The sequence below is a fragment of the Vigna unguiculata genome, chromosome 9, assembly GCF_004118075.2.
Source record: "Vigna unguiculata cultivar IT97K-499-35 chromosome 9, ASM411807v1, whole genome shotgun sequence".
Lineage (NCBI taxonomy): Eukaryota > Viridiplantae > Streptophyta > Magnoliopsida > Fabales > Fabaceae > Vigna > Vigna unguiculata.
This window is the reverse complement of record NC_040287.1, coordinates 10143075-10158058: the sequence shown is the minus strand read 5'-3', so window position 1 is coordinate 10158058 and position 14984 is coordinate 10143075. Positions and strand designations below refer to the sequence as shown.

Genomic DNA, 14984 nt, shown 5'->3' with positions numbered 1-14984 from the left:
CACTGATCATTTAAAGAGTCATTTTCTAAAGTTCAGGGAAACAAATAATTCTTCCAATTTGGAAATGTTTTTGCGCACATCAACAGAAAGGAAAATGTAGTTGTTGTGTACATGTTAGTGCACTTTTTTCATAAAATTTCATAAAGCTAATTTTAATTTAACTTTTTCATAAAGCTAATTTTAATTTGTTTAACTATATTGACAGATTAAGCAGTTAAAAATACTCAGTACCAGATTTGAATGCAGATTAGGAATCTAAAAAATAACTGAGTGATAGTGAATGAAAGAAAAACTTAATTAAAAGTGAGAAGATTAAAAAATGTAATTTTTTAAATTCAACTTTCTTTTTAATCTTTTGCTAATAATTTTTGTTTCTGTCATTTGATTCCCTTCCAACCTACCATGACAAAATATTGTACCTGACATTAAATAAAAGCACAAAAGAAAAAAAAATTACATTTGCAAAGACTAAAATTAAAAAAGAAAAGCAATTGGCAGGTACAAAAAAGAGGGAATGAGTGAGAATCATGTGAAGTGCCGCCACTCTTTCTCTCTCTTCATCAGTCTCTGGTTCAATCAAAAGCTTCAATCTTTTACAATCCAACAAAACACCCACTTCTGTTTCCTTTCTGGTTAAGCTATTCTCACAGTTTTTTCTTGTTGTTGTTCTTTGTGTTTGTTCCAATGGCTGCTACTGCCCCAAGATTCATCAAGTGTGTGACCGTTGGGGACGGAGCTGTAGGGAAGACCTGCATGCTCATTTGCTACACCAGCAACAAATTCCCCACGGTGTGCATGTTTTCTTCCAAATCTTTTATGCTTTGAAGAGATCAATTTTCTGAATTGCTTCCATTTAATGTTGCTATGCTGTAATTGTTCACTCTGTGTGCATATGCATCCTGAATTCTGCTGCTCAGTTCCGTTGAAATCGTCTTAATTAGCCTAAAGCAAATTCTTTTGTATGTGTGTTGAATACAGAAAGTAATCCAGTTATTATCCTGTAAAATTTCATCATTGAGTTCATCTGATTTGGCTTCCCCCCTATGTTGATCACCAGGACTATATTCCCACTGTGTTTGATAATTTCAGTGCCAATGTAGTTGTTGAAGGCGTAACTGTCAATTTAGGCCTTTGGGATACAGCTGGTATACTTACTGAGACTTGTTATAATGCTTTTCTGATTTTATATTATGCGGGGAGGGGAAGGATTCATGTAAAACTGAAAAGATTGAATTAAAGCTTCTTCAGATTGCACACTATACTCTCTCTTTTTCTTCAGTATATTAATTTGATACCTGCTATTCTAGAACACTTTATTTACACCAAGTACTCCCAGCAGGAGAGTTTCTGGAAGTGATTCAGAATGCAATTTCAGTAAACAAGTAGTGGTATAAGTGTAATTGGATCCAAGGGAGGGGTTTGTGTGTTGAAAGGCAAAGGTTTTTGTTATATTGTATATGTTTGCAATACCTTCCTTAGGGCAAGAGGATTACAACAGGCTGAGGCCATTGAGCTACAGGGGGGCAGATGTGTTTGTCTTGGCTTTTTCTTTAGTTAGTCGAGCAAGCTATGAGAATGTGCTGAAGAAGGTATGCTTCAGTGCTTGTATCTCTGAATTGGTATTTTCATGTCTTTGCAGATTTCTCTTTTGTTCTCTAATTTCTATGCACTCTCCAGTGGATCCCTGAGCTCCAGCATTTTGCCCCTGGCATCCCATTGGTATTAGTTGGCACCAAATTGGGTAAGTCATCCTTCACCTGTGTTAATGTTTGTCTTAGTCTAGTGCTAATTTGTCTTCTAATTATAGGCTCTTTTGTTTATCAATACTTCATAAAGCATCACCCACATATGACCACACACAGATTTATTGATCTCTTTAACAATAGTTTACATCTCCTTCATCACATATTAGTAATCCACTAAGGAAATTGTTTTCAGACATTGCAAATGAAAATTGCTTGACAGGAAAATTCTATTGCAACCATGACATATCATTGATGCCATCTACTTAAATTGGATTAAAGAAGAACTCAGTGCTATATGCTTTGAAAGGCTATTCTCATAGTGTAGCTTAAATGCTCTAATCTCTTTTATTAAATAATCTTCTCAAAAGGAAGCCTAATCTTTTTCACCAAAATTTAGAATTTGAAAATAAAGGAGTTGTCATGATACGGAAGCATCATGACAATTGCTTCATAATGCAAGTTTTCACCATCAACTCTCATACTACTGCCACTCAATTAGAGGAAAGAAAACTTTATGCAAGATTTGAAAAATTATGACAATAATGAGTAACATAATCATAAATTCTTTAGTCAACAATTAATCTTGGTATGCTTCGATTCATTTGACAATTTGCATAATTAAGTATTTTGATTAAATAGTTTTTGTCTTTTATTTCATACAATAGACATAATCCTCCTCTACTTCAACATTTTGCTATTTTTTACTTCATCATATCCTAAAACATTAGTTGCGTATACTTCATCATGTCCTAAAACAATACTTAGCCATAGCTTCTATTTCAAGATAATATTTCTATTTCAATAGCAAATTAGTATTAGAACAAGATTGTAAAAGTAGAAGGGAAAATGAAAACAATTTCGACATCAATGTTCAATTAATATGGCAGTAGTTTAACATGCATTGCTATTATGTGTGATGGGCATGCAGATCTCCGGGAAGACAAGCACTATATGGCTGATCATCCAGGCTTGATGCCCGTGACCACTGAGCAAGTACAAATCTTCCATCACTAAATGTGTATAGAACTCAGCACGCAATGATTTTTATGAAGTATTGGTTTTCTTGTTTGGTTCTTTTGTTCATTACTAGGGTGAGGAACTCCGTAAACAGATTGGAGCAACCTATTACATCGAGTGCAGCTCAAAAACTCAGCAGGTATATTTAAGTACCATCTTTTTCTTACAATTGTTTGTACATGAAAAAATAGCACACAATATGATGCATCTTGTAGAGGAATGCAATTTAAAATAAAATAAATTATGGTAGGTGGGTCATGTTTGGATGATGTGCAATAATGTAAATCACCCATGCGTTACCCATATAGCTTTTTTAACAACTTTTTTTCTCAATTTGAAGTAAAATCGAATTCATGAAGTTGGGCCATGTTTTTATTATTTTGTTGTTTCATATATCAAATAATTATGACTTCTTGAAAAAATGTTAAAGAAATGTAATGTAAAATAAGGATGTAGGATTACTTGTTAGATCGGAGAAGTGAGTTACCTAAAAGGTGCCACTTTCCATGCTTTTCAGATCCTAAAATGTATTTTATTTGATCCGAAATGCATGGAAAGTGCCACACGATAACTGTGAAGTAAAGAAGAAAAAGCTCTTATATTATAAAAAGTAAACTTGTCTAATATCTAATTATGGGATCCATTTAATTAATTTAAGAACCTCAAAAGGTAAAATTCAGTTGTTGGGATGGAGATAGCCTTATATAGAATGTGGAAATTTGTTAAATTATGCAAAAGGTGCCAATACACCATTACTCCAATCAGATGCTTTCCTAGCTGTAAACAATTGTGAAATGTAGCAATATCATTTAGTATTGCTCATGTGATGTGTTTGTTGTTAAAGGGTCTATTATTGGTGTATCTCAATTTTGGTATGCCAGATATTTTTCATCAGTTTTTGCGGATACTTACTTTGATGTTTTAACAAATATTCCGCATGAAACCACTTTTTCGCAACACCATTGCAGAATGTGAAGGGAGTTTTTGATGCTGCAATAAGAATGGTGATCAAGCCTCCACAAAAGCAAAACGAGAAGAGGAAGAAAAAACCTCGAGGCTGTTTCCTGTGAGTACACTTTTTCTGTATTATATCTAACACTTTTTCCTTTGACACCTCACTATTTTCATTTCAACAATTTTATATTAGTCTCTCTCGAAAAGTTACCCACTTTATATTCAAATATTTTATTTGTTGGTTGTACTTACTCAAAATTTATTGAGAATCAACAACTGATAAAATAGTTAGTAACTGGTTAGGTTAGGTTACCAATACTTAAGGAAAACAATAATGAATAACGTCGCAACTCCCATTGAACCAACCACCTTAGCTTATTAAATGGAAAATGCACAGTGACAGTTAAAGTGTGAAAAAAAAAAAAAAATATATATATATATATATATATATATATGCACATGATAAAATTTGTACTATAGTTTGGTTTGGCTTGTTTTGAATGTTACAATATTAGTGCTTGTGAGTTTTGGTTCTTGGATTTAATCTATCTCAGTGAAAATGCAGAAATGTGTTGTGTGGAAGGAACATTGTTCGTCTTAAATGAAAGACTACGTCAGTATTTCATCCAAAGGTTTGATTTTAGAAATATGAACTTGAATTCTAATGACTTGGGTGGAGTTTGCAGAGTTGGTACTTATATTTGGTTGTTTTGAATTTGATTTCAGGGTAGGTTTTAATGTACTGAGGAAAATGAAACAGTTGCACCATATAGTCATGTAAAGAAAGCACAAAGTGAGTTTGTTAGCTAGCTACCACTTATTTAAATTATGAATTTAATCTAGTTTCAGTGTACATATATGAGCTGTCATTATCTGAGATTCAAACTAAATTAACTTTTCAGATTATTACTACTAATTAAAGTGTGCTGAATTGTTGTATTGTTGATAATATAGGAGTACTGAATGTTGGATCATTGTGGAGTATAAACCCATATAAGCTACTATTTGAGAAAGTTATTTCATTTCTCTAATGATATGACATTTGACCCAACCATCTTCTAAGAAAATTTGGGCCTCCAACTTTGATCAGTTAAGAGAACAAAGGTTACAATTATGGCCATGTTTTTTCTATAAATAAAAAATAAATAAATTATAAACTAATTTGGATAAAAAAATTGATTTAACTTCTTTATATTTCTAAGTTTTATGTTTGTACAATAGTTAATTTGAATTGATAAATACTGTCTTTTTCTTTTTTTCTCTCTCCAAGAGTTACGAGAATAAATTTATGAAAAAAGCATTACCCAACATAAAGACTTCATTTTCGAATAGCTTTTTATTAATTTATGATTCTTGTTACTCTTTAAATTTATATTATTTTGAAAATAAATTTTCTTTATATTCAATCTCGTTCATCTTTATTAAGATCACCGGTAAAAGAAATTTAATTCTTTCTACGTTTATTTTAATAATCAAACAACTTTTATAAAACAAATAAAAATGGTACTATCCAAGTCAAATAATTATATTAATATTTCTAATTTTTAATATTCACAGCAAGTTCAAAAAAAAAAATTACATCTAATATATCTATTTAACTCTTTTAAAATAAAAGTAAAATCTTTAAAATTAGATATATCAAAACAAAATTACATTTAATTTATCTATTTAATTCTTTTAAATTAAAAATAAAATCTTTAAAATTAGATATTTCAAAACGAATTCAAATCAATAAACCAACCCCTCAACTCTAATTCGTAGCAAATAGTTGAATATTTTAATTTTTTAAAATATGATTTAAACTGAATTAATATACATATTAATTAATCAGATTAGAAACAAAATCAAGTTGAAGGTGAATTTGCTTAATTTAAATTTACCAAACAAAAATGAACAGTTACAAATTTTATCTCAATGGTAACCCACAAATCCATGGTAAGTAAACATATACAAACTTTCTGACTCAAATTAAATTAATTCCTTTTAATCATCATAAAGAACTTGTTAGTTTTGAACATGTTAGTCTCCTGTTAAAGTTAATTTTCGGTTTAATTACTTCATTGAAAACATAAGCTAATCCCATCTTTTAAACAAGCTAGAACCATGCAACCTCATTCCTGTTATACCCTTTTCCAACTTAACACCGACCACGAAATGCCACCAAACATTCTTATAGTCCATCTCACAACATTACAAGAACAAGCAATGATATACAGACTGGCAGACTGGCGAATGAGAGTGAGTGTGGTGGATAGAGATTTCTCTGTATGACACGGAATTAGCCAGTTCCAGAAAAACGACAAAGTATCACAGTTCTGACTTTGATTAACATATCGGGTAAAAAAATTAGCAACGCCAAATTTGCACGACTCTATACAAAAACAAATCCAGTTATAATGAAAACACGACGCTAGTTAAGGTTAGCGTTAGCGTGTAAATATCAACAAGATCAACTAGAAACGGCGATTCGATGATTAAATGTGAAGGAAACTGGTACACAGTAAACATATATCGATCACAGCAGAGCAAGAAACTTGTCAAAATTTGTTGGTCCCTAGGCCCAACAAACATAAGAAAAGATTTTAACTTAAGCTTCTGAACGCAAAAAGAGGATTTCTACTTAAAGCAATTCTACAACCCAATTTGCATCACTGGAAGTGCTGAGACGGAAAATTTTGCTCCACTACATATAGATATATATGCAACAAGTATGGTCCCCTATTTACGAACGAAAAAATGATGTAGGGACATATAACTAGTTCCCATTGGAAATATTCCTGTAAAATATATTTGATAAACTATGGGAATGAGGGTCATCCATGGAAATTGACCATCCCCCATCCACAAATCACTGAAGACAACACATTTAGCATACAAACAATTACTTAAGAGGCATGACAACTTTCGATTGAGAATCACCAAAGAAACGTAAAAAAGATGAGAGCCACATCAGGCTGCAACGGAGCAGGATTTCTCAATGAAAATGGGACAGAAGACTGCCCACAGAGAAATTGCAATAGCATTTATTCCATTATGATTTAAATATATTTCTTAACGAAAAAAGTAACAACCTCCACTGAATTACACCAGCATGACACAGGATATATTTTCAGATCTTCTCCCACAAGTGACCAAGTGTTACAAACATTTGAATATACAAAACTAAACACTTACAAGCATTTGTGGGCATCAGATTGTATGATTGATTATATAGATTGCTATTGCCATGAGGATTGGTTGTAGCCATCCCACCCACCATCAGGCTCCTTCCTCTTCCGAACACTACCTGCAAGCTGAATCCTTGCTTGCTCCTCAGCTAGGGCCTGTGAACTAGCAACAGAAAGTTGCCTAGATGGAAGAGGTGAACTCTCATCTCTCCCCTCCATTTCTGAACACCCAGGTCCAGCATTAAGATCTAAACCCTGCCTTGTCCATTTTCTACTGGTCTCAGCACTACCACTATTGTTACCTTCCGGAAGACCAACAACATAGGGCCTGGGGTAGTGAGATGAAACTGTGCCAGCAGGCCCCATTAACTGTGAATTTACTGCAGGGAAGCAAAGCCGATTGGCTGATGTTGGATATACATAAGTAGTTGACCCAGCAGAAAACGAAGCTGATGGAAGAGGGAAGCTGGAGTTAAAAGGGAAGACGGGATATTCAAATGGAGCAGATGGATATGACACTGCAGGAGAAGATGACAATACTGGGGTCCTATAAATATCAGGTCCGAATGGGTTGCCACCAGCAGCGGGAGTCAACAACCTTTGTGGCCCATTAGGAGCAACAATTGAAAAGGGTTGATCACCTCTATCAGGCATAATTGAAGATATTGTGACAGCAGAATAGGTGTTGCCACTGGAAGGAAGCCAAGAGAAGTTGCCTGGCTCAGCAGTAGCCACTCTAAGTCCAGAAACAGGTAATTGAGATGTCACATTGCTCCTGGCGTGCGGAGAGAACAATGAGGATTCAGTGGTGATTTCCTCAACAGAAGGTCCATTGTTCAAATCAAAGTCCCTATGCACATTCACTTCTCTAATTGGTGGACCACCCAATGATGACTTCCCCTGCATAGTTGGCACATCAATTTTATGATTAATGTTCAAGCAAATGCCCATGTCGGAAGCATCATCCACTTGGTTTAAGTCAAGACCAAGCCCTCCAGAGCTGCGAACAGGTGAAGGTATTTTACTGCATACAGGATCATGACTATCAGTTGCAAGAGATATAGAATTTGTGTGTCGAGCACAAGAAATGTCATCAAGTATTCTTTCATCGGCCACATTCAAGTCAATATCCAATGGTGCTCGACTCTGCTTTCCAGCTGGAGCATCAGGAATAGGGGTAGCTGATGTACCAAAAGGCATTTCCATAACTTTCCTGGGTTCAGCTGGCCTGAATGCACTGGTGGCAGCTGATCCCTTCCAACCAATTTCCCCTTTACTTCTCAATAAATCTTCAGGAGGCACAAAGTGCCCCTTAGCTGCAGACGCCAAAGTGACTGGGGCAAGAATACCACAGGACATAGATGAAGCAGGAAATGGGACAGGACTGATCAATCGACCAGATGGTGCACATCCAGAATTGGCAATGCTATTGAACTCACATCTTCCATCATCTGCATTGAGCCCTTCATTTAAATCAAATTCGACCTTTGCATCCGCATCTGACACAGCTGCAGCAGACATGGAAGAAGCATCTGCAGTGGTAGAGGTGCACTCCTCAGCCTCCTCTGCTTCTGAGGACGTCAACTTCAACCTTTTAGAATCGTGATGCTTATTGATTTCTTGTGAAACAACACCAGGTGAATCTTCAGGAAGATCCTCTCTAGAAGGTTGGTCACGAACAATTTTTGTTTCTAAATTCTCCTCTACATGTTCAGCAACAAGACCAGTCACAATAGAACATGTACCTCTATTCTCAGGCATGGTCAAGGAATCACTTTCAGACTCATTTCTTTTACTTCTAGACTGATTGACATGATTCTCAGCATCAACATCATCAGTTTTGTCAGATTCCCGTTCAGGGCAGTCTTTAGGAACCTTGTCAACACCAGAACCAGAAGAATGGAGTCCATTATCATCTTTTCCTCTTGCCAAATCAGACTGAACAAGTATAGCAGGAGGCCTTTTAACTGTCTGTCCACTGCCACTTGATCCTTCAGCACAGTTATCACTCTGTACATCCACTTCAACAGCTGTATTTGACAATTTTTTAGATACTTCTGCCTCAACGTCTGCAACACAATTGATCTTATCATGAATTTCGCCAGAATTCACTCCCTGAACAACCTCCTGTAGCTGCTTGCTTCCATCACCATTTCCAGCTTCTTGTACAGAACTTTCAGCAAAACCACCCAGTGAAGTAGGTCCAGATTTTTCATTTAATTTTCCTTTGCTTTCCATAGTTTCAGCAACCTGTTGTAAATCCATAGTACATGCATTAACACGCTTATTTAGCTCTCTTGCAGCTTTCCCTCCAGAAGCTTGAAAATCAGAATCGCTTTCATCATTTGCCCCTAAATCACCTGTTACAGAAGCCAGATTCTTATGTTCAACATCAAGACCATTATTTGAGTGGCATTCATCACGAACAAGATTTTCTTCAGAGCACTTAACACCATTGTCTGTGCATGACTGTTCAACAGTAGGTGTGTTTCTTTCTGGAGATCCAGCTGGAGTTAACAATTCAGATTTCAATATCTCTCCAGCAGCCACACTAGCAAGAAGATTCATTCCACCATCATCAGCTTCAGAGTACTTAACACCTTCAATTAAAGCATTTATTGAGCTGTAGGAAGCATCCTGCAAATTGCCAGCTTTATTTTCATTTCCAGATGATGATGAGGCAGCTTTTGATACCTCCAATGCCTTCTTACAATCATTGCCAGTGCGACAGTGCTCTTCATCAGTAACTGCAGCAGGTGACCCATCACCCTCATCAGAGCCAGTCAATACCTCCTTAAAATCATTACTCTGCCAAGATTCAGTATTAATATCTGAGCCAATATTTACTCGATAAAGGTCGTTCTTTTCCTTTGGGCTGTTATCAGACTGATCATGCTTCTCGGGAAGAACAGGAGATGAGGCTCGACTATTCATGATTGTAGGATCATCAAAAGAACCAGCACTGACACTTTGTGCAGGACTTCTACCTTGATTTGGAATTTTAACAATCAGCTTTGGAATATTACCCTCAAGAGAAGTTCCATCAACTGCTTTATCCATTAATCCAGGTTGAGATATCTTTTCTGAAGTTATATTTTTGTGCGAGGAGGAATTCCTGCTTGATCCAGTTTCCCTTTGCCCTCCAGATGGAGATGAACCTGAAAATCCATTAATGGATTTTCGATGTCGTGAAGAGCCTCCAGAAATCTTATTCGCACTCATTGCAGTAGAGCTTCTGGCATCTTCCTTTACAGAGTGACCTCCAGTTTTAGCATGGTCACTAGAACAAGATTGACTGTTGTTGTGAGATTGACTAGAACTACAACTTTTCTCATCCCTTACATTTGCCATGGGAAGATCAGAACCTCCATTGACAGCAACAATACGAGGCTGACCATCTTTTAAATTTGCAGTCACAGCTGCAGGTGACGGCACTGATTTTGCAGGCCCTGGAAATGCAGATGTTGATGCAGATCTAGTAATATTCTCTCCCTGGACAACCTTCACAGAAGTGGTCTTGGAAGCAGAAAGCTGCGTAACTGAACTCTTCATGGCAACATCTGATGATGCACCTGAATGTCTATTCCCACCTTGACCAACATCAGAAGGACGTGATTTGGCAGGCCAGTGGACATTGGGACCTGAACCAGACTTTGCATCATTTATATTCATTTCAGCTTCAACACGTTTCTTCCATGTATCAACTAAACCTCTTGCTTTCCTCTGAATTTCAGCATTTTTGTGACTTCGCAGATGATTCACAGATTTTCCAATGTTGCATGTTTGTAAAGCCTGAAGATTTACTGGAAGTTTATCAAGTGCCCGAAGCAATACCAACAGAAATTCCTCTGCAGATTTATCACCGTCACCAATCTTCCCTTTATGGACCTCTTGGAGCCATTCATCAAATACAGGCAAACCCCTTTGCTGCACAAACTGACTAAGACAATCTAACTTATCTGTTGCTGCAACGACAGCTGCAAGCAATGACCGGCTAGCTAAATCTATTTTCTTCTCATTTCTATCAGGAACCATCAGCTGCACTAATTTTTCAACTCCTTCACCATCAACAAGCCCTCCCTTCTCAGTAATTTTTGCAATCTCTGTCTTGAAAAAGTTATCATGCCTGAAATTACCAGAATCCCCATCCTCAGTTTTTATTGATCGTTCTCGCTTGGCAGACTCAGAGCCTTGATCTGCCCTTTCCCTTTTCCTCCCCTTAATGTGAGAAGGAAAGGAAGAAGTACTGTTCTGGACACTATCTGAAGCAGATTTTAGTTGAGATGTTGATGTTGGACTACTCATAGGCTTAGGAGAACGGCCACCCGGCTGCACTGTTGCATGCATTTCTACACAATTCCTGTATAATAGTTTATCTACTTCTTCTTGACAATCCTGGGATGATGAGGACAAAATAAGCTGAGAAAAGACTGAGCACCACCAAAAAAAATCATAACAGAAGGGAACATATGAAAGAAGAAACTTACATTAATATAATCTTGATCATTTAACCACCATAAACACTTGTTTGCAATGTCATAAACCCTCCTGCACAAAAATGAAGAAATCCCTGGTTGAAGTTCTGCCCCCTTAGGAAGAAATGCAACTTTACAAGGATGGAGCAGTGCTTCAGCATCAATCTCATCCTTATGGAAGGTGTAGAAGACTTCGTTTGGAGCAGCCTCCAAAGGCACGCCCTTGCTGAGTTTTACTTCAATAGATCGATAGAGCCAACTAACACCAAACTTCAATTTTTTATCTTTGCCAATTGTCAGATAACGAATTATACCAATATATGGTGGGCGATCTTCAGATGGTTTGAAGAGAGCACATTCACCAACACTAATTTTGCGACGGTCCTATGATTTGAGAAGACAGGGAATCCTTAGCGAACTATTTGAATTCAATCAACATAAACATAATGTCTCAGTGCTTCGCATTTAGAATAAGTCATATTAGGTATTCCGAATATTTTATCTTACACTTATTAGGAGCTGCTTCCTTAAAAAGAATATTCACAAGCACACGTTCTTCTTTGGCATTAGAATTAAAATAAGTTTAATTAAAGAAGCAAGAAATCACCACTAAACACCCAAAATAAGTCCAAAGCACAGCAGCATGATCTAAACCAAGAACGGATAATTTCAATAAATTTACAAAGGAGCTCATAGATCTTTACAGAAAAGGGCCCGAGCCTAAACTCAAAGGATATATTTCTCTGCCTAGTTATAGGCCAAAAAACCCACACCTGACTACATAACTCATTGGTCCTTTCAATCAATGACAAAATATGTGGACTTACCAAATAATAGAGTAAAACAGACAGACTTACCAATGGAATCAATTGATAATTTCTCATTTAATTACGTTTTGTAAAAGCAGTTTACTTTAACACAGTGTAATAAACCGAAAAACCAATAAATCAGTTCATTCATCTTTTCAAAGTAGTAGATGTTTAAAGGAAGTCATTATATACTGTCCATTTTAGTGAAATACAAGTCAGACAGACTATTTTATCCTTCTGGTACATTGTTACCCTTTAACAACTAGAAATACTAAAAGACAATAATACAAGTTAGAAACATAAAGCAATAACAAGAACACTTTCACGATTTACAGAAGTAACAATTTGAAACAGTAAAACTTCCGTGCATAATGACAGACTTAAATGGAGGGGAGTAACAAACAGATACACAAAACTATCAGTGAGGAAACAATCGTTAACCAAATATCAAAATCGCATGGCTACAATTAAAAATTAGAAATGGCAAGACATATAATCCATTCCATTAGAAATTAGAAATTAGAACAATTAAAAATCAACCTCTTGTAGTAATGTCAAGAAACATGATCCATTCCATTTAATGGTACTAGTTGAGAAGTATACATCCTCTAATAAATAAATAAAACTCTAATCCTAAATTCTTGATTATTGATTATTCGAAAATGAACTTTTTAAAGGCATTTTGGTTCCGAATTCAAGCCTTTGGTTCCAAATTCAGCCCTTTCTGTCTGAATTCAGCAGCAGTTCCGTGCTATAGACACATAATACACAGAGCATGCTCATCAAAAAACCTACACTTTATTTTCACATCAGTACACAGTCAGACATACATGTACACCCTTCCTTGCAGGGAAGAAATCGAAAACTTAACACACAATCGCTGTCAGACATACATGTACACCCTTCCTTACAGGGAAGAAATCGAAAACTTAACACACAATCGTGACCCCAATTACAATACCTTAAAGAATGACTTCACTGTCGACGAAGAAGACGAAGAAACATCAGCGTTCAGAGTCGAGTCACGTGTGGGGGATTTCCACATGTGCCGAGTGCCCTTCTCACCTCCACGTCCATGCATAGCCTTGCATTTTCCCCAACGCGTACCATCAAATCCCCTCCTAATTCCACACCCAAAGCCCTCAGAACCAGCGAAACCCTAGATCCGCGCAAAACCCTATCTCTACAACCATGCTTCTGCGAAACCCTAACAAGGACTGAGTTCTGGAAATTGGAATTGGAAGAATCGGATCCAGCCGAAGAAAAAATGCCAAAGAGGAACAATCGAAGGAAGGAACGAATTGGGAGCCGCCTTTGGATGTGAGAAGAGGGAAAGTGCGAGACTCTAGAGAGAGAAAGAAGATGGAAGAGAGAGAGTGAAAGAAAGCGTGTGGGTAAAGGGGTGAAGGGTGTACTTGGGTACTTACCTAATAGGGGCTCGGGCAGAACGGGCAGTGCGGGTAGGGAGAATGATAACGTCACAGGATGGTGAGGCGACGTGTGGAGAATGAGACTGGAGATTGGTGCCTTGGGAAGTGAGTCACCAGCATTGACTGGTCCATATGCTGCTTTTTATTTGACTTTTACTTTCTCTCTCTCTGATCTCTCTCGCTGACAAACGCCAGTTTCTTTGTTTGTTTGTTTCTTTCCTTTCTTTTTCAATTTTTTTTTCTTTTTTTTCTGTTTTTTAATTTATCTCTAGTGGGTTACTGAATGAGCTGTTATTGGTCCTGTTGGAAAGGGTATAAGGGTAATTTCTGGTGCTACAGTCCACTGGTGCTACAATCCATGTATTGCAAGTTAAGGTTGTCTTGGGATGTTCCAACACCTGTTACGGTGAGAAATATATTTTTTATTGTGTTTGTCCTAGAAAATTTTGTGATACCCTCTTTACACCTCTTTTCTGCCACAGCCAATACATGGATTTCAGCCTCACAGAGCAAGATAAGAAATTTCGCAAAAGAAATTGTAATGACCAATGAGAGTATCTTAACTTTATGTTTCTTTTCTTTTGATTCAATAGAGGTTGAGAAAGGAGAGAATGAGGAGAAAAGTGGGTGGGTACAATGGTATTGTGTAGTTCAGCAAGGTATAGTAGAAGTAGGAATGTGAAAGAAAAAAAAAAGAATACAAGAGTGTTACATTATGAAAATATAAAAGAGCAATAAACTATACACTCAATTAAACAATTTTTAATATATTGAAAAACTAAACAGAAAGGTACCTGGATCTCCGATCTCAATTGTAAAACAATGAAGTTTTTTTCTTAATTTCTTTTGTTCTTTTATGACGAGGAAGAGAAAGAAACAGAAATTATAATAGCTACTCTCCTATTGGATCATAACCCATTTATATAACATTAGTTAGTTTTTTTTGTAAGTTAATATTTTTAATTTGGTTTCTTCAACAAATTAGAATATTATAAATATATGCAGTTAATATTTTCATGATATTTATATACTCTTAATTATAAATATAATTAATTAGATAATAAATTAACTAATAAAATATAATAATCTTAATACATTTAATTATTTCTCAGTTAAAAAAACAAATTTTCTGTTAGGAAAGAAGTAATGATTGTCAAAATTTAATCTTGTTTGATATTATTTTTTACATTATTTTTTACATTTTATACATTCTTCAATTTGACTAAATTTTGATAAGTTCTTTGTTTTAAATTTATATCACTTACCTTTGATTTTAATGTCAATGTTTGTGTTAATATTATTACAATTAAATGATCGACTTAATCGAGAAAGTACATTGATATTTATTAAATTAGTCCATCATTGTTTAAAATTGTATGAAGAAAAT

General features: G+C 35.8%; 2 protein-coding genes across 4 annotated transcripts; one reads left to right on the top strand and one right to left on the bottom strand.

Annotated features, from left to right (window-relative positions):
- Positions 1–483: 483 nt before the first annotated feature.
- On the top strand, positions 484–4690 carry LOC114196269 (rac-like GTP-binding protein ARAC8). 2 transcript variants are annotated; one of them, XM_028086860.1, is made up of 9 exons: positions 484–789; positions 1058–1145; positions 1480–1589; positions 1678–1741; positions 2674–2738; positions 2836–2901; positions 3731–3828; positions 4271–4348; positions 4443–4690. In XM_028086860.1, the coding sequence occupies exons 1-9, from the start codon at positions 685–687 to the stop codon at positions 4495–4497; spliced, it is 729 nt and encodes a 242-aa protein (XP_027942661.1). In that variant the 5' UTR covers positions 484–684; the 3' UTR covers positions 4498–4690. The 2 variants fall into 2 exon arrangements, with proteins under 2 accessions (XP_027942661.1, XP_027942662.1); XM_028086861.1 differs by having other exon boundaries at positions 487–789; positions 4282–4348.
- Positions 4691–6686: 1996 nt separating this feature from the next.
- On the bottom strand, positions 6687–13579 carry LOC114163046. 2 transcript variants are annotated; one of them, XM_028047098.1, is made up of 3 exons: positions 13129–13579; positions 11371–11776; positions 6687–11278 (listed from the first exon to the last, which is right to left on the bottom strand). In XM_028047098.1, the coding sequence occupies exon 3, from the start codon at positions 11228–11230 to the stop codon at positions 6935–6937; it is 4296 nt and encodes a 1431-aa protein (XP_027902899.1). In that variant the 5' UTR covers positions 11231–11278; positions 11371–11776; positions 13129–13579; the 3' UTR covers positions 6687–6934. The 2 variants fall into 2 exon arrangements, with proteins under 2 accessions (XP_027902899.1, XP_027902898.1); XM_028047097.1 differs by having other exon boundaries at positions 11371–11742.
- Between the last annotated feature and the right edge of the window lie 1405 nt (positions 13580–14984).

What these genes read in the sequence shown, in the direction of transcription:
- LOC114196269 (XM_028086860.1), top strand. Translation starts at nt 685, where the DNA reads ATGGCTGCTACTGCCCCAAGATTCATCAAGTGTGTGACCGTTGGGGAC. An exon ending in ATTAGTTGGCACCAAATTGG is followed by an intron (nt 1,742 to 2,673) that starts GTAAGTCATCCT and finishes ATGGGCATGCAG; the next exon opens with ATCTCCGGGAAGACAAGCAC. An exon ending in CGTCAGTATTTCATCCAAAG is followed by an intron (nt 4,349 to 4,442) that starts GTTTGATTTTAG and finishes ATTTGATTTCAG; the next exon opens with GGTAGGTTTTAATGTACTGA.
- LOC114163046 (XM_028047097.1), bottom strand. Translation starts at nt 13,248, where the DNA reads ATGCATGGACGTGGAGGTGAGAAGGGCACTCGGCACATGTGGAAATCC. An exon ending in CAGTGAAGTCATTCTTTAAG is followed by an intron (nt 11,743 to 13,128) that starts GTATTGTAATTG and finishes CTCAAATCATAG; the next exon opens with GACCGTCGCAAAATTAGTGT. An exon ending in ATGATCAAGATTATATTAAT is followed by an intron (nt 11,279 to 11,370) that starts GTAAGTTTCTTC and finishes TCATCATCCCAG; the next exon opens with GATTGTCAAGAAGAAGTAGA.